Source organism: Grampus griseus (genome assembly GCF_964374135.1).
Source record: "Grampus griseus genome assembly, chromosome: 2".
Classification (NCBI taxonomy): Eukaryota; Metazoa; Chordata; class Mammalia; order Artiodactyla; family Delphinidae; genus Grampus; species Grampus griseus.
The window spans coordinates 4651410-4674003 of NC_139018.1; the positions used below are offsets into that span (position 1 = coordinate 4651410).

General features: G+C 62.7%; 1 protein-coding gene across 9 annotated transcripts in view; it reads left to right on the plus strand.

Moving 5' to 3' along the window:
* BEGAIN (brain enriched guanylate kinase associated) overlaps positions 1–17946 on the plus strand; it is a gene marked incomplete at both ends in the record, with an annotated part of 43185 nt that extends 25239 nt beyond the window's left edge. For 3 of the 9 annotated variants that reach the window (XM_082648800.1, XM_082648799.1, XM_082648801.1), the window contains 6 exons: positions 6954–7043; positions 11177–11338; positions 12542–12608; positions 13064–13171; positions 15554–15637; positions 16585–17946. In XM_082648800.1, coding sequence (XP_082504926.1) covers positions 6954–7043; positions 11177–11338; positions 12542–12608; positions 13064–13171; positions 15554–15637; positions 16585–17946 — 1873 coding nt within the window. The remainder of the gene's footprint in view (positions 1–6953; positions 7044–11176; positions 11339–12541; positions 12609–13063; positions 13172–15553; positions 15638–16584) is intronic. The other 6 variants (XM_082648802.1, XM_082648803.1, XM_082648805.1 and 3 more) reach the window with 4 other exon arrangements.
* Positions 17947–22594: the final 4648 nt, after the last annotated feature.

Sequence of the window (22594 nt, forward strand, 5' to 3'; positions counted from 1 at the left end):
CGGCCTCCTGCCAGCTGCCCCAGGCCTGGGCTCTGGCCACACTCATCTCCCGGCCTTTGCCCAAGCTGTGTTTCCCGCGCAGATGGCCGGCCTTCTTCATGACGGGCACGGGATGACCTCTCCTACCGGTGCTGGAGGCCCTCCTCCATGGGGTCACCTCTGTCTCCGTACTCGGGCTGCCAGATAGAGTACAGAATGGCCAGTGAAATTTAAGCGAATTTAAATAAATTTCACTGGGCATCCTCTACTTTGTCGGGCTCCCCGACCTCAATAAACAGCTGGATGCTTACTTAGTGTAAGTACTCCCATGCCGTGTTTTGTACGTACTTACACTGAACACTCATTATGGACCTGAAATTCACGTTTCACCCTCTCATGATCATTTCAGGGGGCTCAGCCCTTATGGAAATCAGAGAGCAACTTCTTCTGGCAGAGCCAGACAAACAAAGCCAACCCCCTAAAGCCACTGACCTCAGAGGCAAGGAAAAGCCCAAAGCACTGGAAGCTGCGGAGGGGAATTCGGGTTGATTGCCAGGAGGCCTGCAGCCTGTTGACCTGGGGCGGGGCGCGCTTTCTCCCTCTAAGCCCCAGTTTGCTCATCTGTAAAATGCATTCACTCTGTGTTTTTCATTCATTCAGCGAATGTTTATTGGGCCCTCCTGGTTGCCAGCCTCTGCTGCAGGGTCTGAGGACCCAGCAGGGAACGAGGCAGACAGAAATCCCTGTCCTGGGGAGCTGCCACTCCAGGGGGTGAGGCCAAGGACACACAGGCCCGGCAGGGAAACGGGGAGAGAGGATGCCTGCAGAGTGTAGGAAAGGCCTCGCCAAGAAAGTTGCGTTTGAATGTTGAGTGAAGGAGGAGAGGGGCAGCCGTGGGCTATCTGGGAGACAGATCCAGGCAGAAGAACAGCACGTGCAAAGGCCCTGAGGCAAGGCCGTGCTGAATGCGGCTGGAAGGTGAGGTCCAGGGGGCAATGGGAAGGCTACCTGCCATCAGGTGATCCGTGTGAGCACGTTGGGCCTGACTCTAGCGATGCAGGAGCTTTGGAGATGGAGGGTGGATTGGACTTAGCCTTCAACAGGACCCCTCTGGCTGAGAGCAGGTGAGGGCAGGAGCCAGTTAGGAGGGTGTGCAGCAATGCCGCACAAGAAAAGTTGGACTCAGCGTGGTGGGCGGCGCTGGAAAGAGAAAAGGAGTCAAGGGTGCCTCCAGGCTCGGGGAGGAGTGCTGGCCCTGCTGGGTCGGGGCAGGGATTGGGGAGGGAAGGCTGTGGATTTGGGGAGGGCGAGCGGAGTGGGATACAGTGGGCCCCGCAGGTCTGTGCCGCCTGCGAGATATCCAAGCAGAGTCAGAGGCAGCTGAGGGTATGCACGCCTGGAGTCGGGGAGACACAAATTTGGGTGCCCTCAGTGGAGCGATGGTATTTGTGGCTGGGGCCACCATGGGGTGAGTGTACCCAGGGCAGGAGAGAGATTGGAGGCACTATTCCTGGGTCCTGCTGGTTAGGAGGCCAGGGAGAGGAGGGCCACCCGCAGAGGGGGCTGAGAAGGATGGCCAGGTGAGGATGGTGTTTGCATGAGGAGGGAGGCGTCGACCGTGCCGTTGGCCGCTGAGGGTTCAGGTCACCTGGGCACTGAGGTCAGGGACCGGCGAGAGCTGGTTCAGTCGCGTGGAGGGGACGCGAGCCAGGTTGGGTATTGGTCCTGGCGGGCTGGGTGCAAGGACAGGCAACGTTTCTTGGAGCAGAGAATGAGGACAGGTCCAGGAGGGTCAGCAGAGGGTTGTTCTCAATATGGCAAGCGTACCTGCATGTTCTTGTGCTGGAGACAATGATGCAGTAAAGAGGGGAAAATTGGTGGTCTGGGAGTGAGGGGAGGGTAGCTGGAGCCGCGCCTGGAGTGGGCGGAGGGGCTGCCTGGCGGGCTGTCTATAGTAACAGGCGGGCAGATGCTGGTAGGTGGGGAGACCTGGCGGTGGCATCTGCGAAAGTTCCCTAGGGGTGGCTTCTTTTTTGCCGTGGAAAAGGAAGCGAGGTCATCAGCTGTGAGTGGCGGTGTGGGAGGAGGCGTTGGGAGGTTGAGCAGACAGGAGAAAGTGAAGGAACGGAACAGGGGATGTAGTAAGGTTCCCGGGTCAGTCTGCCGGATGAGCAGAAAGGGAGGCCTGTCAGCTCGGCTGTGTGACTTCCTGCCATCTGTACAGATGCAGGCGCCGAGTCTATGGAGAGCTGACCCTAACCAGAGTGGGGTTTGGGAGGTCCGGGAGGGCTTCTTGGAAGAGGTAGATAGAATGAACTAAAGAACAGGGGAGGGGTGTTCTCAGCAGGAGGGGAAGCATGTGCAAAGGCCCGGCCGTGACTCTGCAGCTGCTCCGCCCACTTGCCCAGGTTGCTCTTCTTTGTCCTGGCCCTGAGCACCCCTGGGTCCACCCGCCCACTGAGGGCTCCCAGGCTGCAGAGCTGCCAGCTCCCAGCACGTGGTTCTGCCTTGATGGGCGTGGGGGGAGGGGGTGGCGGGAGCAGGGCTGCAGCCGCCTGATAAGATGAGGCAGAAGCGAGATGAAATGTTCCCTGCAGCGTCTCCCGTCTCCTGTCTGGGCAGGAGAGCAGTGGAGCGTCCGTGTCACCGGGCCGCGAGGAGGGAAGAGGGACTGGTTCCACTGGATGACCTCGGTCAGCAAACCAGGAGAGAGCAGGGCCTGAGCAGGCGTAGAGTTTGAGGTCACTCCCTGTCTGGCTTGAGTGGGTGACCCCTCCTGGCTGTGGGCCCCCAGGCCAGCTCTGTGACAGTCCCCTCCCCCAGTACACACACACACGCTGTTGCACAGTGGCCTGGCGTGTCCAGAGTCCCCTTCTCCGTGCACGTGGCGGTGCTGGTGAAATTGCTACAGAGTCAGCCCAGGGGCTGCCCAGGGGCTGCGCAGGCGTGTCTGAGCGCAGACCAGTGCCAGCCGGAGGCCCAGGACTGCTTCCCTCCAAGGAGAAGCTCACGGCCCACCAGGAAGCGGGATGAGCTGTCCTGTGGGACTCCAGGCCCCTGCCCTTGACCCTGCCAGGTGGCTCACCTCTTAGACTCCAGCCTCTGCCCCGTCAAGCTGGCCGCGGTCGACCCTCGCAGGGAGACCGTGGCTGTGCCTTGTGATTCTGACGTGCGGGAGACGGTTCAAGGAAAAGTAAAGGGCTGCGATTTGCGCTAAAATCTGTCATCTCAACGTGAGGGGAAGAACAGCTGGCCCAGTGTTGAACCCCAGGAGGGCTGTGTGACGTCATTGCCATGAACCTCAGTTTACTCATCTGTCATATGGGTGTGGTGCACGCCTCCCTCACAGGGTGACCTGAGACTAGATGAGTAGGTATGTGTGGGCACCTGGGGCAGGGCAGGCCCTCGGCAGGTGCTGGGGCGTTGGTGAACCATTCATGCCCACCTGCCCCTCGAGAAGGGTCCTCAGTAGGTTCCCACTGGGGACACAGGATGGAATCAGTGCGGCAGTGAACAAGTTCAAGGGGAATAGAGAAAGACTGTTTGTTCTGAGACACAGAAAAGTGGTGGCCACCAAGCACGGGGGCACAGGCCAGGGCACAGGGGGCCGCGGCAGGGGCGAGGGGGCTCTGAGGCCCTGCAGGGGTTGCCTCTGGCTCCTTTTGTGGAAGGATGGTGGTACCAGACCTTCTACAGGGAGACTCAGAGATGATGCCAGCATGGGACAGGGCCAGAGGCTATTCTGCAGGGACCCGCCCCCGGGCCCACGCAGGGCATCCCAAGAGTCTGATGCGGTGGTCCCAAGGTGCCCACTGGAGGCCCAGCTGGGAGAGGACCAGCTGGGTCTGAGCAGCTCTGGGGGCAAAGACCTTCTCCCAGGGCTGGGCTCACCTTGGCCAAGGTGGCCCGTCAATGGTAGCTCTGAGGGTGGTTCCATGGTGTCTGCCTCTGCTGGGCATTGCCCTTGACACTGGGAGCTGGCACGAGTCCCTGTGCCATGAGTTCCAGGGTGTCGGCCCCTGCGGGAAGGGGAGAGGCCAGTGGGGGAGGAGCCGGGTGCTCTCACCAGCACCTCAGGGGAGCAAGGAGGACTTGGGGGGGCTTACCCCCCCATGTATCCAACCCCAGAGTAGGCCCCGGGGATACAAAAATGCACCCGACCTTGCAGCCCCGGAGACAAGATCGGCTCCTCTCCTGCAGATGTTTCTGCAGATGTTTCTGCAGCCGTTCACGCAACACATGCTGCTGGTCTCTGGCTCCACGTGGACACAGCACGGGGCACCGGGACGAGTCGGTGAAGGAGGGAGGTGGTCCCAGGGGAGGGCAGGCAGGTAGGTCCCCAGGTCCTTGTCCCCGCAGGAATGAGAGAGGGTGGAGGAGGGTATGCTGTCCCTGGCTGCAGGGGCCTGAGGTGTGTGTGTGGGGGGGGTACCTGGCCGAGAGGACGGCGAGGACAAAGGCCCTGAGGTGGAGAGGAAGGGGCTCAGGGTAACTCGGGCACAGCCTGGAGCCAGCGCGCGGGAAGGGGGCCAGCGCAGGGCGAGGTGGGGGCCATGGGGGGTCTGAGGGGACGGGGGCTTTGGGGAGGAATCTTGGGGAATTTTGCCCAGAGGCGGGAGTGGTCTGGCTGGGTTTCATGACCTGGCGGAGGGCGGAGACCGGACTGCGGGCCGGCACAGGGCAGAAGACCGGGCCCCGGGACAGAGGCTCAACCCCAGTGACGCTCCCTGGCGGGCAGGCTGGGGCGGGATGGGTGTCAGGGTCCCACCAGTGAGCCCTGGGTGGGGAGGAGTTAACCTGAGCGGGAAGGAGTGAGTGCCGTCCTGGCAGAGGGGACACAGCGACAAAGTCACCAAGATGAGAAGCTGCCTGCAGCGTGTGGAGAATGACAAGCAATTTGGTGTCACTGGAGCATGACTGGGGGCCAGAGCCTGAGCGCGGACAGTGCGTGTGGAGACAGGCAGTGCCACGGGGGTGCCACGGGGACCGGCTCCTGGTACCTGGGAGCCGGAGGGCGGACACTCCTTCAGCCCCACCCGCCCCATCACCACAGCCCACCAGGGAGCACCTCTGCCCCCAGGAACCTTGTTCGCACCGCGGAGGAGGGAAGGATGGCCCCCGGGCCCCAGAGCTCACATGTCCTTCCACCCGTGCCCAGCACAGCACCACAGGCATCGGGGGATTTCAGCCTCATCCCAGACTTGCTGTGTGATCTCGCTTAACCTCTCTGGGCCCCAGTTTTCTCATCTCTAGGAAGAGGCGCTCCCATGCCATAGGCCTGAAATGAGAATTTGCGTCAGAACAAGAGCGGTTGTCAGGGATAAATGCCTTGTGTGTGACCAGCGGCAGAGTCTGGGTCAAGTCGCAGCCATGCTCCCCATTCTCTGTGCTTCCAGGCAAGCCCCGCCCCTTCCCTGGGCCTCAGTTTCCCAGGGTCCCAGTCTCCCTTCTACTCTTCTGAGAACTCACCTGCCAGGAGTCCCCAGCGGAAAGGCCTTCTGGGGTGGGGACTGGCTGGCGAGGGCTGGGACGGGGACTCCCCCAGGGGTTGCTGGACCCAGCCGAGCCGCCAAAGGGGAGACTGGGTCTCTGGCTGCTCCCACGGGAACGGGCCAGTCCTGCCCCTCCTCTCCGTTCACTCAGCAGCGTCGGGGTCATGGGCCAAGAGTGAACCCTGGGCCTGGGCTTCCAAAGTCCAGTTCAAATGGAGATCGAGCGGCCGCCTCTCCCCCCACCCCTCCCCCAGCCCAGCCTGCAGATCAGCCCAGGAGACCAGGGCCAGGGGCAGCCCATTTCACAGATGAGCAGATGGGGGCTTACGGAAGTGGTGATCGACGTGCAGCTCGCGGCCCCCTCAGCCCCCAGCCTATCAAATCAACACTTTCAACCTTTTCTGGGGGGAGGGGCAAAATTTGATCCTTAGTAAATTTTTTCTTTGCTGCACCCCACAGCATGTGGGGTCTTAGTTCCCTGACCGGGGAACAAAACCGCGCCCCCTGCAGTGGAATCACAGTCTTAACCACTGGACCGCCAGTGAGGATTTTTCATCCTCGCTGTAGGAAATACGACAAATTCAGAAAAGTATAAAAGAAAATGTTTTAATTGCCCAGAATCCCACCACCCACCCAAGACGACATTAACGTTGCTTCCCTTCTGTTACCTTGTGTGGCGTCTGTACGCAGTTACTTTGTAAATGGGACTCTGCTGCCCTTTCTCTTAACACATATACTCGCCCGTGTCTCTAAGCCTTGTCTGGACGCCTGATGTCCGGGGCAGCGTCCTCCCGTCAGATTTCTGCTCCGGCTCCGGGGCCAGCCAGGCCACCGGGAGCCCTCCCTGGAGAGACTACAGGAAGGGGGCGACCAAGCCGACTTGCGCCTAAAGCTGGGATGTACGTGCCGTTGCCCCCAAGCAGGGTGGCACCATGGGGCTGGGGTGGGTCATCCACCCGCCTCTGTCCCACCCCCTGCCCAGCCCAGACAGGCCACAGGCAGGGTGAGTGAGAAGGGGTGCCAGGAGGGGTGAAGTGGGTCCTGCCCTGGACCCCTAACATCCAGTAGGTCCCACAACCTCCAGAATACCCCACTGGTGTCCGTCAGCAGAGGTCGGGGGTCACACGCCCTCCATCCTCCTTGCCTCCCAGGCTCTCTGACCAACGGGTCCTGCAAGGAAGGAGCAGTAGCCGGACAGAAACCTGGAGCTGGGGGAGCCTGCCCCCCGTGGCTCCCCTCTGAGGCTGAGATGGGGATGCAGGCCTGGGGTGGGACTCGGTGACAGCAATGCAGTCGGGCAGCCGGGGCTGGCAGGTGCCTACCCCCCAGCTCCTACGCTCCTACCCTGCCACCCTGCTGATGACAAGGAGCTCTCCTGCCGGTGGGGGACGATCCCCCACGTCTCTGTGACTGCGTGCCCACGGCGGGCCCGGCGTGGCCCCCGGTCCCCGTTCTGAGCAGCTCTGTCCTCTTCACCCACAGGCTGCGCAGCCCCTGGGTGCCCTCGTGCCTCGGGCAACCCCGCGTCCTGCAGGGCCGACTGGCCAGGTCCTCACCCTCGCTCTGGGACAGGTAATACACCTGTTGTCTCCCCGGCTCCTCGGTGTCTCTGCGCCTGTCCCCAGACGTCCATCCCACATCTGCATCAACTCCCCCGACGAGGCCCAGAGAGGGGGAGGGTGTCGGCTGCCAGCACACCCTCGCCATTGCTTCCGGCCATCTGGTCTTGGAGGCGAGGCCCCGGTGTCCCCACAGACCAGCCCCGGGCTCGGTCATCGGGCTCAGGCCTCTGCTGAGCAGCCAGAGGGGCTCCTGGTGGGAGGCAGGCGGGGTCCCACTCTGCGCCGAGGGAGCTCATCTTTCTCCCCTGTGAGGTGGGGAAGCCTTCCAGGGGCTTCCCACGGGCAAGGAGGGCACCACGAAGCACGCACCCACCAGCACACACCCTGCCGGGTGAGGCCAGATACTGATCAATTCACCAGGACCCAGGTCAAAGCGAGGTGACACCCCCAGGCAGCAGTGTGAGCAGGGCTTCCCGAGCCCCCCAGCCGGGAGGGTGACCCTGATCCGGAGGGTGGCACATGAGGGGTTTCCAGGCCCTCCCTGTGCATCTGCTGAGGGGCCCCCTGAGCCAACTCCACACCAGGGGGGAGGCAGAGGCACTGAGCATTCCCCCCCATGGTGCCTGCCCCCGGCATCGTCTCTTGGCGGTTCTGATGATCCGGGGAGTGCAGGGACCACGGTGACAGCCCTGCTCCCTGAGGGTGGGTACTTCAGCGTGTGGGGGCACACATCCGCGTTTTACAGATGTGGAGACTGAGGCTGAGGTCAGGCAGGGCTTGGGCAAATTCCCTGGGAGGGAAAGGCAGGAAAGGATGGTGGTACCAAACAGGCGACTGAAGACCTCAGGGTGCCCAGCCCAGGGCCCTCCCTGGACCAGGCAGGGGAGGGGACATGTCCAAAGCTCTGGAGTAGTTGATGGCCAGGACTTGGTGAAGGACTGTGAAGGGTGGCCACAGGCAGTGAGAGGAGTCACCACAGCTTCTCAGGGTCTGACTGGGGACCGCTGGTAGCTGTGACCTTCCCGGGGCTGGGGAGCACAGGGTACAGAGGAGAGTCAGCACTGGACGCACTGGCTGTGAGGTGCCTGTAGGCCTTCTGGGAGGAGAGGCCGGTGGGCGGCTGGACGTGGAGGGCAGTAGAGCCCTAGAGAGAGGTCGGGGCTGCAGATGGAGGCTGGGGAGGGGTTCGTGTGTGGCTGGGCACAGAGGACCTTAGGCCTGAGGTGTGCGGGGAGGGGGCGAGGGGTAAACCGGGGCCCTGAGGATCAGCCTGGGCGACGGAGCTGGAGCGGCAGAGGTGGGGAGGCGTGGTGGGGCACCGGGGTTGGCGCTGCTGTGACTGAGGGACCAGGGGGGCGTGTCCAGGGCCAGGGCCCAGGTACCTCCAGCAAGCGGGCTGGGGGCTGTGGCAGCCCAGGGCCGGACCCGCTGCGGCTGAGGGGTGGGTGGGTGGGGCTCAGGAGGTGAGAGCAGTACTTGAAGGATGGTGGGACAGAGCCGCCCAGTATGTCTGGAAGGCCATCCGGAGGCCAGGGGTAAACTGAGGCTGGGGTGGGCCGGCTCGATGAAGCTGGCTGCCTCGCGAGGGGCCGTCGCGGCTCAGATGCCCGTCTGGCGGGTCCCGGCTCTGCTCGGAGCCCACCTTACAGCCCTGTCATATTTTCCTCCTCCACGTGCCTTGTTGGTGAACCTGCTCCCTTGTTCACTGTTTGTCTCCCCTCGAGACTATAAGCTCCGTGGGGCGGGGACCACGTTTGTCTCATTCGTGCTGTGAGGCGCAGGGAATGGCGGGACAGGGCAGGAAAGGAAGGAAGGAGGGTGACGGGTGGATGCATCGTAGGGGGATACGGCTGGGTCACGTCAGGGGTGGACAGTCTTGACGGCAGGGTCCGAGCTGTGGCTGCAGGCGAGTGACCAAGGTGGGGGAGGGCGGGGGCTCAGGTGGCCCCACGGGTGCTCTCACCTCTTCCCGAGGGTGCGGACCCCGTCTGTACCCTGTGACCGAGGGCTGTGGGTGACCTGCAGCCCCTGCAGGATGACTGACTTCAGGGGCCGCCGCCCCACTCCCACGCCTGACCCCATGTGTGCAGGGGGCCCTGGGTGACATGGGAGAGCCCCCAGGAAGCTCGCCAGCCCCCTGGGGAGAAAGGCCTGGGCCAGGGGCAGTCTGGGACCTGTAGCTGCAGGGGGCTTGGAGTGAATCAGTCAGGCGTGCTGCCTGGAGGAAGCGGCAGGGCCTGCTTGGCAGCCATGGGCGGGTACTCTGCCACTGGTCTCCCTCCTTGCTTGTCACTCTGCATCTTCCTTGGGGACCAACTCTTGGGAGGACCCACCCCGCCCTTCTCTGAGGTTCTCAAAACGTAGGCAACTCTTTATTTTTATTTATTTATTTATTTATTTTTTTTGGGGGGGGGTATGCGGCCTCTCACTGTTGTGGCCTCCCCCGTTGCGGAGCACAGGCTCCGGACGTGCAGGCTCAGCGGCCACGGCTCACGGGCCCAGCCGCTCCGCGGCATGTGGGATCTTCCCGGACCGGGGCACGAACCCATGTCCCCTGCATCGGCAGGCGGACCCTCAACCACTGCGCCACCAGGGAAGCCCTATTTTTATTTATTTTTAAGACTGTAGACCTGGGCAGGAATCCAGGAAGGCTTAATCGGGGCTCTCTGGGTGTGCGCCTATGGTAACACGCGTGGTTTACAGGCAGGGCCCGAGACTGAAGCTCACTCTACCCCGGGCTCTGGAGGAAGCCTCCTGCTTGCCCACAGCAAACCCACCAGAAGTTACCATCCAAAGAGTCTTAGCTCCAAATGGTCCCCTGAGGAGGGTTGGGCTTCCTCCAGCAAACAGCCCAGTTGGGCCCCTACTCCGACCCGGACACCTCTCTGAAGCCAGGGCTTTGTGTCCCCAGGGCAAGATGGGGACAGTCGCAGGTGGACTGGGGGGGGTGCGTGGCGGGGACCAGCAGCCAGGTCTGTGTGATGGCAGGGACCCCGCCCACCCCGTGACACCATGGAGTTCACTTTCAGGCTGCACCATTCTGGGCTTCGTTGTGACTGTAACGTAGGGGGTGACGGGGGCAAAGTGCAGGGAGTGACGGAGCAAAGCGCACACCCAGGGCACTGAACGGCAGCTTGAACCTTAGCCTCACTCGTGGCTAACAGCCAGCAGAACTCCCCTGGCGCCCCTCACCCACCGGGCCGCTCTCCCTTCCCTGCAGAAATCAGCCCTCCCGGCTATAAAGGTGAGTCCTTCCCCCTTGGCCCCTTCTGCGTGCTCAGCCGGTCAGGGGAAAGGTGCCTCAGGTCGGCCCGTGGTTAGGTGCTCTCTGGGAGCTGGGTGGCTGCCGACAGGAGGGTGTGGCCCCTGCCCTGGTGGAGTTCGCGGCCAGTCCCCTGGGTGTGGCCACCACACCTGTCCCTCCTGCCTTGTGCCCAACGGTAGCTGATGTGAATTGATGGCATATGGCTCAGAGGGTGAATCATCCCGTTTCTCTTTCCTGAGCATGGGAACTCGGCGGCCCGGGGTCCCAGAGGAGCCCTCAGTCTGTGGGGAAAATAGTGCCTCAAGAGCCAAGCCTGGCCCTGGAAGGCTTCCTGGAGGAAGGGAGACATGAGCAGGCCAGTGGTTTTCTGAGTGTCTGATGTTCTGTGCAGCTAGCTGGCCACTGTGGCGGATGCTACCTGGATGTGCGGCATCCAGGCTCATCCTCTCCCTGGCCCAGAGGTCACACAGCCTGCTGGGACCACACAGTCGATTTGGGGAAGACAATCCTGGTCTAGGGTGTGGCACTAGTGCCTCTGGGCCTCAGCGTCCCCAGCCAGCGCTGTGGAGGAGCAAAAGTGGGGGACCCTGTAAGCGATGCCATCTGGAGGTCGGCTCCCAGACCGAGAGACTGGGTGCCGATGGGTGCTCTTTAAACCAGGGTCCTTTAAGCCGCCCCAAGCACTTGCCCCCCCCCCCCCCAGTGCCAGACTGGCTCAGGGTCAGAGACCCTGACCCCCGGGGCGGGGGCTGGGCGGTGTGCGTGCCTGTGGTGCGTGTGCGCGTGCGTTGGTGCGGCCTGGCGCACCCCGTGCGCACCCACCGGCGCCTCGAGCTCAGCGCCGCGGCCCGGCCCGCCGCCGCCGCGTGTCGTTGCAGCGCGCTGCAGGAGCAGAAGGGCGAGCTGCGCAAGCGGCTGTCCTACACCACGCACAAGCTCGAGAAGCTCGAGACCGAGTTCGACTCCACCCGCCACTACCTGGAGATCGAGCTGCGCCGAGCGCAGGAGGAGCTGGAGAAGGTCACGGAGAAGCTGCGCAGGTAAGGGGGCGGGGCCTGGGAGGGGCGGGGCCTGGGCGGCGCGGGGCGCGGGGCCGGCGACCTGCCGCTAGCAGAGCCGTGCCTCCCGCCCGAGCTGGTGACCCCATTCGTACACGGGGAGTCCAAGGCTCAGCGAGGGCAGGCGGCTCTGACAAGAGTCGCGCTTTGTGCCAAGAGCTGCCAAACCAGGATCTGAACTGGCGCTGGCTACCGCCGGGTACAGGCTCTTCCCAGGCACCTCTGCGGCCCCTGCTCATTCCTTCTCTTGTATTTATGTGGTGGGGCGGCAGCATGAGACAGGAGCAGCCATCCCCACACCCAGACCCCAGCCACTGGCGCCTGGGTCTCTGACCGGGAAATGATGTCCAGCCTTGGAGGTGAACCAGCATTTAGAGACGGTTCCCTTGAGCAGCATAGCAGCCAGTGACAGCAGGCTAGGGTGCGGGACCCTGAGCAATGGCTCCCTTAAAAACAAAACTTCTGTAAACATCGTGCTGCACATGTAAGATGGGTATTCTTCTAAAAACTATTACACGCTTTCCAGGCTTCTTTTAGGAAGAATGTAAAGAAAACGCAAACTTTGCTGTTGGCTTGGTTTGTTATAAATGTTTATAGAGCACTGGATTTGCAGGGAGGCTGTTTGTCCCTTACTACTTAAGCACCTCCAGCCTCAGTTTCCCCACTCGCAAGACAGGGGCAATAACACTACACATAGGTTGTCGAGAGGATGGACACTGCCCCTTCCACCGTCACACCGCATGGCGGCAACGGCTTCCCACCCAACACCTGCCTCCGTCTCAGCCTCTTCCAGGGGGAACCGTATCCTATTCACTGTGTGTCCTCAGCACTCACCCCAGGGCACATCACACAGTCTTAAGGTTAGACCCCTGCTAACCTGCTATTGAACTGTGAACCCTTTCGCCAGCCTTGTAAGGACTGTGTGTAAACTGTGAGTTAACCGGCTCTGAGTGAGGACCCGACAGAGTCCCTCGTGAACGACAGGCCTTCCCTTCTCATCTACAGGGGTCCTCGGCCCTGGCCCAGGAAATGTTGCAACAAGTTAGCTTCAATCAGATGCTTTCTAGCACAGGAGCAGTTAGAGCAGGGTGGGGCCTGTGTTGAGCCCTCAGCGGGCTGTATGGCTACAGGGGCCGTGGGCGGGTCAGGCCTGGCACAGCAGTGACGTCAAGGCCTCCGTTCCAGGATTCAGAGCAACTACATGGCGCTGCAGAGGATCAACCAGGAGCTGGAGGACAAGCTGTACCGCATGGTGAGGGCACGCCACACACCCCCACACCCCAGCACTCCCAGCCCTGGGCCCCCAGCTCTGGAACCATGGTGAGGACCTTGGGCCTGGTGGTCATGCCCTTGCCCATGAGGAGCTGGGCCAAAGGCCTCGTTTCCACGCTGCCCGCTCCCTGCTCCCCGGGGTTGGGCCAGTCCCACCTGTCTCTGCCCTGATTGGGTGCTCTCCAGCACTCACCTATCACTGTCCCCACGGTGCAGAGGAGAGACTGAGGCTCAGAGAGGCAGTGACTTGCCCAAGGCCGTCTGGCTCCTCCCTGGCAGAGCGGGACTGGACCATGGGCTGCTCTGTGCTCTGACCCTTGCGTGCCTTGGCCTCCAAACTCCTCCTCGTTATCGGCTGCGAGAGGGGACCCAGGAGGCCCCAGGCCTTGGCTGGCTGCTGAGCGCCTCCCTCTTCTGCCTGTCCCCCACCTCCAGGGCCAGCACTATGAGGAAGAGAAACGAGCGCTTAGCCACGAGATCGTCGCCCTCAACAGCCACCTGCTGGAGGCCAAGGTGACCATCGACAAGCTATCGGAGGACAACGTGAGTGCCGGGCCATTCTGACCCTGAGGGGCTGGCGCAGGGCCGGGTGGACAGACGGGATGGTCAGGACCTCACGGAGTACCTGGGCAGTCGGGGAAGGACGGGGCTGCCTCACAAACTGCATCCCGCGAGACCCTCTACTGGAAGGAGATGGGACTTGAGATAGGGAGCATGGGGCCACGCTGTCCCAGTCAAGGCAGGGCTTCCTGACCCCAGGTTTGGGGCGTGGCCACTCAGGACTCCTGCCTTCAGCCACTTGCAGTGGACATCAGAGTCCTGTGGCTACCCGTGGGTCCTGACTTCCAGGGTCCCGCGAGAAGGGCCCCGCTGCCCGCCACAGACCCGTCAGCTGAGCACACACTCACTGATTAGCATCTGCTCCTCGCCGGGCCAGACCCTACGAGGCTCTGAGAATACGTGTGAACAACACAGGCAAGCGCCCTGCCCACGTGGAGTTTACATCTGAGCAGGGGAGTGGGGAGGGCGGACAGTAAACAGGATAGATATGTCAACTGTGTAGTGACTTAGAAGTGCTAAATGCTGCAGAGAAAAATAAAGCAGGGGATGGCGCTGGGAGTTGCCAGTTGCAGGGTTAGGGAATCTCAGTCGGGTGCTTCTGGAAGAGGCTGCTGGAGCTGAGACCTGAAAGCGATGAGGGAGCTAGCCATGGGACAGCGGGGAAGGGCGCTTCCCAGGCAGAAAGAGCCACAGCGGCAAAGGTGGGTCTGAGTAACTTGAAGACCAGCAAAGAGACCAGAAGGGGCTCTTGTGGGGAGGAGAGGCCGAGGGTCTGAGATCAGAAGGAAAACAGGAGGCCTCATTGTATAGGCTTCGATAGGAATCTGGGGGGTTTTTTGAGTGAAGTAGGGAGCCACTGAAGGTTCTTGAACAGAGGGGTAGCCTGACTGAACTTACTCTTACTGGGCTCCAGTGGCTGCTCTGCTGAGGACAGACCGTAGAGGACAAAGCCATGAGTGGGAAGGTCAATGAGACAGCAACCTGGGAGAAAGACGATGGTGGCTTGGCCAGGATGGCGGCCAGGGAGGTGGGAAGAGGGGGGCTTGGATTCTGGTTATATTTTGAAGCTGGAACCAAAGTGATTGACCGATTTGGGATGTGGGTTATGAGAAGAAAAAATGGGTCCAGCCCGACTGCAGGGGTCAGAGTCTGCTGGAAGGGAGCCACCTGCCGTCTCCTGGGCTGGGACCTTCTGGGGGAGACGTGGGAGGGGTGGCAGGCATAGGGCTGGAGCCGGGCCCTGGACAGCCAGGTGGAGATGCCACAGGTAGGAGATGGCGGAAGAGTGCACAGAGATGAGGGGCGGCTCTCAGAAGACCGTTAACAGCTTGGTGGCAGGTCTGGGCTGGCCAGACGGTGCCTGCAGCCCTCTGATGCCAGCGGCAGCCAGTCTGGGGCCTCACAGGAGCCCAGTTCCCAGCTCTCAACCAACTATACCCTTTCAGGGATGCATGAAGGAGTGGGAGACCCGGGTTCCCTCCACTGTTCAGGCCAAGCCGGGGCACCAGCCTCAGTGCAGAAGGTGGAGGGGCGGCAGCCACCAGGACCAGGGTCAGGGCATGGCAGGGGCGCCCACGCCCTCAGCAGCTCGCCTGAGCTGCAGGACGCCTGGGCCTGGTTGACTTGAGACTATGGGAGCAGGTGGACCTCAGGGCCCATCGGTGGACCCCAGACCCCCCGCCCCCGTCAGAGCCCTGGCTGCAGAGGGTCCCTGGCCGGCAGTGGGAACCAAGGCCCAGAGGCAGGCACGTGCAACAGAGATTTTCCAAAGATGAAACCAAAACCCCTCGAGGCCTACTGTTTGCATCTGTTTTCAGCTCAGGAGGCTGAGCTGGTCCCCGCCCGGACCCGGGGTCACACAGGCCCTCTGCCCCCCACTCGCCCTGACCCTTGCCCGGCCCTGCAGCCACGCCCGAGTCCAGGCCTCACTCTGAGACGTGGGAGCGGCAGGCCCGTTCCTCGTCCCTCGCCGTTGCCGGCGCTCTCCACTGTGTTCCCTTGGGAGGGACTCAGAGGCCGCGGGCAGGGAGACCGGGCCTGGTGTCCATGCCTGGGGCCTCTGGGACTTTAGGGCACGTTGCGGGCCCTTCTTCTCCCACTGCCCCCCACCCTGTGGGAGCTTCCCACCCGGGTCAGTGGTGGGACTGCCTGGGAGGGCGCCCTCCATGCACCAGCGGCTGCAGGTCAGAGCAGGGGCCCCCGTTCTGCAGGCGAGAGTGTGAGGCCCAGAGAGGGTCCTCGTGCTGCCCACTGCACAGCTGGCTCTGCCCGCCGGTTTCCGCATTGGCCACTGGGCACCGGTCAGGGTGGCAGCGACCTTGGCGAGGGGCGAGCCTGTGCAGAACAGCTTCTCTTGTCTTTTAGGAGCTCTATAGGAAGGACTGCAATCTAGCGGCCCAGCTGCTGCAGTGCAGCCAGACGTACGGCAGGGGCCATAAGGTGTCCGAGGTAACGTGAGCCCCGCCCCGGCCAGGCCCACCGCTGCCCCTGCCACCACTCGGGGCCCCTTCCTCGCAGGTCCCACCCTTGAGAGCGAAGGGGCTGGCTGCGCCCGAGGCCCCCTGGCCCTACTCGATCCTGCCGTGCCCTGGCCTCTCTGGGTACGTGGTGGAGGGACCACCGCATACACACCTCCCCGCCAAGCCCAGACAGCCGGCGCACCCCCCACCCCGTTTCCTCCGGGCACAGCCCCCAGTCCCCACCTGCTGTGTGAGCCCCCCCCCGAAACCCTGTGGTTTGGTTTGGGTACAATTCCTAACAGTGCTCATTTCAGAGATAAGAAACTGGCTTCACACAGGAGTCACTGGGCCAAGGCCACAGGGCCCAGCCTCGGACCCAGGGCTCCCACCCCAGCCAGGCTGCCCTTCCCCTCACCCAGGCCTTTCCACCTGCCGCCTCCCCGAGCCTGGGCCACACCTAAGACGCTCACAAAATAGATCAAACAGTAGCGGGACGCCCCCCCACAGGGCACCAGGCGCTCCTGCGGAAACCGCTGGGCGCCTGGCCCTCAATCTTTGTCGCATCTGTTTCTGAGTCTGTCTGGTTTGGGAGCACCCAAGTCACGTGCGTGGGCCAGGGGTGCCCTCCCAGAGACCCTGGGGCTGGGAGAGCAAGTCAGCCCCTCAGGGGAAGGCCCGAGAGAGGCCTGAGTCAGAGCCGGGTTCCAGCCTCCAGGCTCTGCAGTGCCCCACTGGAGTGGGCCTGGGTGGGTGGCGGTGACCAGGGGTTCACAGGCACATCCCGGGAGCTTGCGAAATAGAGCATCCCGGGCGTCGGCTCCAGCTGGTGGGATTAGAGAGGCCCTGGGCAGGTCCCCGGTGGGTCAGCCTCGGCTGCCGGTCCGGGGCCGACCGTGACCCCCGTCCCCTCCTCTTCCTCGCGGCATCCCATTCTAGCTGCCCTCAGAGTTCCAGGAGCACGTGAGCCTGCACATGGAGAAGCAAGGCTGCAGCCTGCCCTCCCCGCTCTGCCGCCCGGCCTACGCTGACAGCGTCCCCCCCTGCGTCCTCGCCAAGGTGCTGGAGAAGCCAGACCCCGGCAGCCTGTCCTCCCATCTGTCGGATGCCTCAGCCCGTGACCTGGCCTTCCGCGACAGGCTGGAAAAGCCGGGCCCCCGGCCCCCCTACAAGGGGGACATCTACTGCAGCGACACGGCCCTCTACTGCCCCGAGGAGCGGCGCCGTGACCGGCGGCCCAGTGCGGACGGGCCCGTGACCGACGTGGGCTTCCTGCGGGCCCAGAATTCCACTGACAGCGCGGCCGAGGAGGAGGAGCCCGAGGCGGCGGCCTACCCCGCGGGCTACCGGCACGGGGCCTTCGGGGGCTACGCGGCCTCGCTGCCCACGTCCAGCTCCTACTCGAGCTTCAGCGCCGCGTCGGAGGAGAAGGAGCACGCCCAGGCCAGCACGCTCACCGCCTCGCAGCAGGCCATCTACCTGAACAGCCGCGACGAGCTCTTCGGCCGCACGCCGCCTGCGGCCTACGGGGGCAGCCCGCGCTATGCCTCGGCCGCGGCTGCGGTGGCCGCCCCGCTCGAGGCCGAGGCGGCCCCGGGGTTCGCGAGGACTGTGTCGCCGTACCCCGCCGAGCCCTACCGCTTCCCGGTCTCCCCCGGCCCCCAGCCCGCCCTGATGCCCCCCAACCTGTGGAACCTGCGGGCCAAGCCGGGGTCGGCCCGGCTGGCCGCAGAGGACGTGCGCGGCCAGTGGCGGCCGCTGAGCGTGGAGGACATCGGCGCCTACCCCTTCCCGGCCGCTGCTGCGGCCGCCGCCGCCGCCCCCGGCCGCGCCTCGCCCGGCGGCTTCAACGACCGCTACTTCGGGGCCGGAGGCGGCCCGGGCGAGAAGGCCGAGGGCCGCGCCAGCCCCCTCTATGCCAGCTACAAGGCTGACAGCTTCTCGGAGGGCGATGACCTCTCCCAGGGCCACCTGGCCGAGCCCCGCTACCTCCGGGCGGCCGGTGACCTGAGCCTCAGCCCCGGCCGCTCGGCTGAGCCCCTGCCCAGCTACGCGGCCAGCGAGGGGGAGCGGGAGAGGCTCGGGGTGCAGCTCTGTGGGGCGGGGGGCAGCCCCGAGCCCGAGCACAGCCCTCGGAGCTCCAGGGATTCCCTGGAGCCCAGCTCCATGGAGGCCTCCCCGGAGATGCACCCCGGCGCCCGCCTCAGCCCGCAGCCCGCCTTCCCTCGGACTGGCGGCTCGGGGCTCAGCCGCAAGGACAGTCTCACAAAAGCCCAGCTCTACGGAACCCTGCTCAACTGAGCACCCACGTGCAGGCCTCGGCCGTGGCCACCCCGCACACCAGGTCCCGAGGGGTGCTGCCTCGCCTCCCTGATACCCGTCCTCCCGGCCCCGCAAACGAGGACCCCGTTGAGCCGGGGGAGGGGGCGCACCCCACCCACGTGTCTCGTCCGCCCCCGCACCGCCACGGTGGACCGTTTCTCACACAGCAGCCTCCTTCCCCACCGGAGATGAGCATCCCCCCTTTTATAAAGCGCAACTATTTTTATAGAGCAAAAGGGTCTTTCTTAACGCACTCAGCCTCCAGCTCCCTGGATGGTGGCCTAGGCGTTTTCGACGCGACGCTCCTTGATATTCGGGTGAGGGTGAGTGGGGCCTGCCCCTCAGAGGGAAGGACGGTGTCCTGCGGAGACCCCCCGCCAGCCAGTGACAAGGGAACCCTGACGCTCTGTCCACAAAGAGGGGGACTGGAACGGGTGGAGGGATGTGTAACGTTTTCAGCTGTTCTTGCCGTGTGGCCGACGACCGACCACCCCCCAGCTCCCCCGTGGTCCGTAGTCCCAAGTGGGGCCGGTGCTCGTCCCCCCAGTGTCCCGCTCCCCGGTACCACCTCGCTCTACCTCAGATGTAATGAGGCCCTCCGACCCCGGTTTCTGTAGCTTGCTTTCCTGTCGTCTGTGATGCATGCCCCGTCTCAGTACTGTATTTTGCATTCATTAATAAAAGACGTCGGTGGAAAGAATTTGGGTTTGGGTAGTTTCTTCTCCCCCCTGCCTTTTGATCTCGGGACGTGTGGCCTTGGGTGTCTCCCCCCATCCTCCCCTCTCTGAGGCCAGGGCAGCCTGATGATAACCTCCCCCGCCCTGGCACCGTGTCGTCCAGTGTTTGAATTCTTCCATCGTCTCAACCCACTAAACGTTGTTTTTGCCATTTCATACAATGTTGCTTATAGACTTTGCTTCTGCCTCAAGCTTCCTTAGGATGTCCTTTAGTTCGGCTCTGCTAGTGACAAACTCTTTTGGTTTTTTTTTTTTTTTTTTGCTCTGAAGATGTCTTTGCCCCATTTCTGAAGGATATTCTCACTGGGGAGAATGTCAGCGGGGGTCTCTTATCCTCAGTGCACAGAGATGTCCCCTGGCTTCCTGCTGGGGTGGGACTCGCCATCAGTCCCCCCCCTTCCCAGGAGTTGTTCCTTTGGTGCTAATCTGTCTTCTTCTCTCCAGCGGTGGAAGATCTTCCCTTTGGTTTTCTGCAATTTCCCTGAGGTGTGCCTCGCTGTGGATTCCTCCTTGTTGGGAATTCACAGGGAGTCTTGCATCTGTGGATTGGTGTATCTCAGTAGTTGAGGAAAATCCTCAGCTGCTTCTTAAACTATTTCTCCACCCTTCCCTCCTCCTGGGACTGCCATCAGAACCTCTGTGTCCTCTACCTCCGTGTCCCTGCCTCCTTGAGACCCACACCGTGGTGTCACCGTGCTCAACCTGCATTCTTCCAGGTCACTAATTCTCTTCTGCTGCGTCCATTCAGCTGCCCAACACAGCCACCACGTTTTTAGTTTTGGTTATTAACGTTTTCCATTTCTAGAAGTTCTGTCTGGTCATTCTACAAACCCACTATGCCACTTTCTAATAGTTTCCTATTCCCTGGAGAGATTTCCAAGCTTGTCTTTTGTTTCCTTAAACAGAGCGGGCACAGCTGGCTCACGGTCTGGGCCTGACACGTCCATCAGGTGGGGTCTGTGTAGACTGTTTATCTTGGCTCCTGCCCATGTCGCCTTGTTTCTTTGTCTGCCTGGTTATCTTTGAGCATGCTCATTGATGCCCTTGAGACAGTACTTGTGAACGTTCTGCAAGGCCTAGGATGGAGGGCCCCTCCCCCAGGGGGCTTTATGTCTGCTTCTTCCCACTGGGAGGGGACCACCTCGGCCCAGGTGCACACCTGAAGTTCTCCGGCCCACCCAGCTTTGTGTAGCTCCAGGGTGCCTGCACCTGACCTGCCACTGCAGGCCCGGCTGCCCACCCCCAGGAGCAGATGCGCCCCAGGAAGCAGCCTGCTGGCGGGGGAGGGGCTGTGGAGAGGCTCCCGAGTCAGCTCCCCTGTGTGGGGCCCGGTTTCCCTGTGGGCAGGTGGGGAAGGAACCCTCACCGAACTGGGGGGCAAATGAGTGGGTGGAGGGGAAAACACATGGCCCCCGGCACCCAGCAGGCTCTCGCTCAGAGACGCTCCCAGAGGGGCCCTGAGCCTCGTCAGCACCACGTGGGCTGGGAGACCGGACAGCAGGGCTGGGAACCCCGAGGACTTTGCAGTCTGGGCCCAGAAGGGCGAGCCCCTACATGGTCACTTCAGAGTCTGACTGCTCGTCCCTGCAGGCGGCCAACAGGCCTCACAGAGCTGTCCTGCCATGGCCTCTGAAGCCAGCCACGGCCGGGATGGGCTTCCCTCCTTCCCTCCTTCCCTCCTTCCCCAAGCACCCCTCGCTCCACTCCGGTCCTGCCTCCCTCCCAACAGGACCCTGGCTGTGCACCCACCGTCCACCGACCCTTCTGTCCATGTTTCTTCTCAGCCCACAGCAGGCAGTGCAGGGCTGTGTGACCTTGGGCAAGTCCTGGGCCCTCTGGGCCAGTTTCCCCTTCTGGAGCCTGAGGACTGTGACTCGTGAGATTCCCAGGGGCCCTCGAGACTGGTGGCTATCCCACTGCATGGAGAGCCCCAGGCTGGGCCAGAGATGGGTCCCGAGGGAGGGGAGGAGCGCAGGCTTCCCGGGCCTGTCCCTCTGCCCACCGGGACGGTGGGGCCCACAGCCACCTCACGGGGGCTGCGAGCATCAGCCTCGCTCAGCAACAGACACAGCCACGCTGGCATCTCAACATGAAAGCGTTCTTCTCCCACGACGGCTTCGGATCTGTATTTCAGATTCACGGGTGAGGCGAAGGTAGGCACGCAGCCCCAGGAAGGTGGGTGGAGGGGCAGCCCACACTCCTTTTTCTTTCTGGCTCCATACTTTCTAAATTTAGCTCTCTTATTTTAAAATTGCAAATGGTGAACTCCTAGACGCCTTGCAGAGGATCAGGGTACGGAGAGCACCTGCCATTCTTCCCAGTAAAATAACCTAAGAAGGGGTAGGGCTTGCAGGGCACGTAGTTAAGAAATCAAATCCACAGGGGAGGGGTGCTAAGAAGCAGCTGCAGTGGTGTCTGGGGATCCCTGGATATCCCTGTCCCAGGAGGGTCAGAGCTTCGGCTGGCTCCAGGTGACCAGTGTGGTAAAGAAACGGCCTCCGAGGACAGAGATTTGGCTGCTGTTTGCCCCGAGAGAAGTCAAAAGGGTCCCAGCCCACAAAGGCCCCATGCAAGCAGGTGACGGGTCTGGGACCCATGGTGTCCCACAAGGCTGCAGGTAGCCGGGGTGTGGACTCAGCACACGGGAGGGGCCGGGCAGCTCGGTGGACAGGGAGGTCATCCCCTGGCCACACCCCAGCAGCCACGCCAAAGCTAGTCGAGTACGTGTGTAACTGATGCTCATTAAACAAAGGAGTGGTCATATTGACATATCACAGTGGGGAGAGCAGTCAGCAAACCACGCGATGAAATTCTCACTCAGTACACACTCCACATCAAGGAAGGCAGAAAAACGCCCGCTTCGGGCTGGGCTAGAAAGTAGGATGTCTGGACCCCAGGATCTGGGGCTGGATGCAAGGTGGGGGCAGGAGAGGCGGGCGAGAGGCACCTGGGAAGGCTGGGCCCCGCTACGCCCCAGACGAGCACAGCCTCCCCTCCCGGCCTGTGTCTGGGCTCATTCACACGTGGTCAATCCATCCGACAAATGCCAGCCAAGGGGCTGTTCGGGCTGGACCTGGGGGGACACACCCTCATGACAATACTGTGGGGGTCCCGTCACTCTCCCCTCCAGCTGCATAGTGGCAGCTATGCCTGGCCAGGGACCCCTGGTCTGGGGCGGGCATGTGACACAAGCCAGCCAGTCAGAGGCCTTCCCTGAGACTTGTCAAGTGGGAGGAGCTCACTGGGGGCTTCTGCCGTGAGAGTGAGCCAGAGCTGGCCAGAGGGGGCCTCGCCAGACCAGGTCTGAGGATGAACCCAACCGCGCCCTCTGGCCTGAACTGGCTCAACGCCTGCACCAGTGGCTGGGCTGACACTGATGCTAATACTATCGCTAATACTGATACTCCCACTGCTGCTCCTGAGCGCCCGCTGCATACACGTCCTGCCGAGAGCCGTCGCACCCAACCTCACGAATCCCCACAAGCTGGGTGCTGTGAGTTCTCGTTTACAGCAGGGGACACTGAGGCACGGGGCAGCTCAGCACTGGCTGTGACCGCACAATAGCGAAAGGGGGTGACGGGGTTGAAGTCCATGGCCGTCTGATCCCAAAGCCCCCATCCTGTGGGCAGGTCTTACCTGCAGTTATTCACAGAATGCCTCCCGCACGCAGGGGCCAGGGATGCAGCCGGGAGCAGGGCCCTGCGAGCCCGGGAAGTTTGCACGGCACTGAGCACGCACGCTGGGAGGCAGCGTCAGGAGGGGGCGGGGCTCAGGGCGCCTGTTACACTCGGAGCCCTGAAGGAGCGGGGTGCGGGGTATGGGGGGAAGAGGGGCCCAGCACAGGGGGCGGCGGGAGGCAGCTGTAACCTGGGAAGGCTTCACAGAGGAAG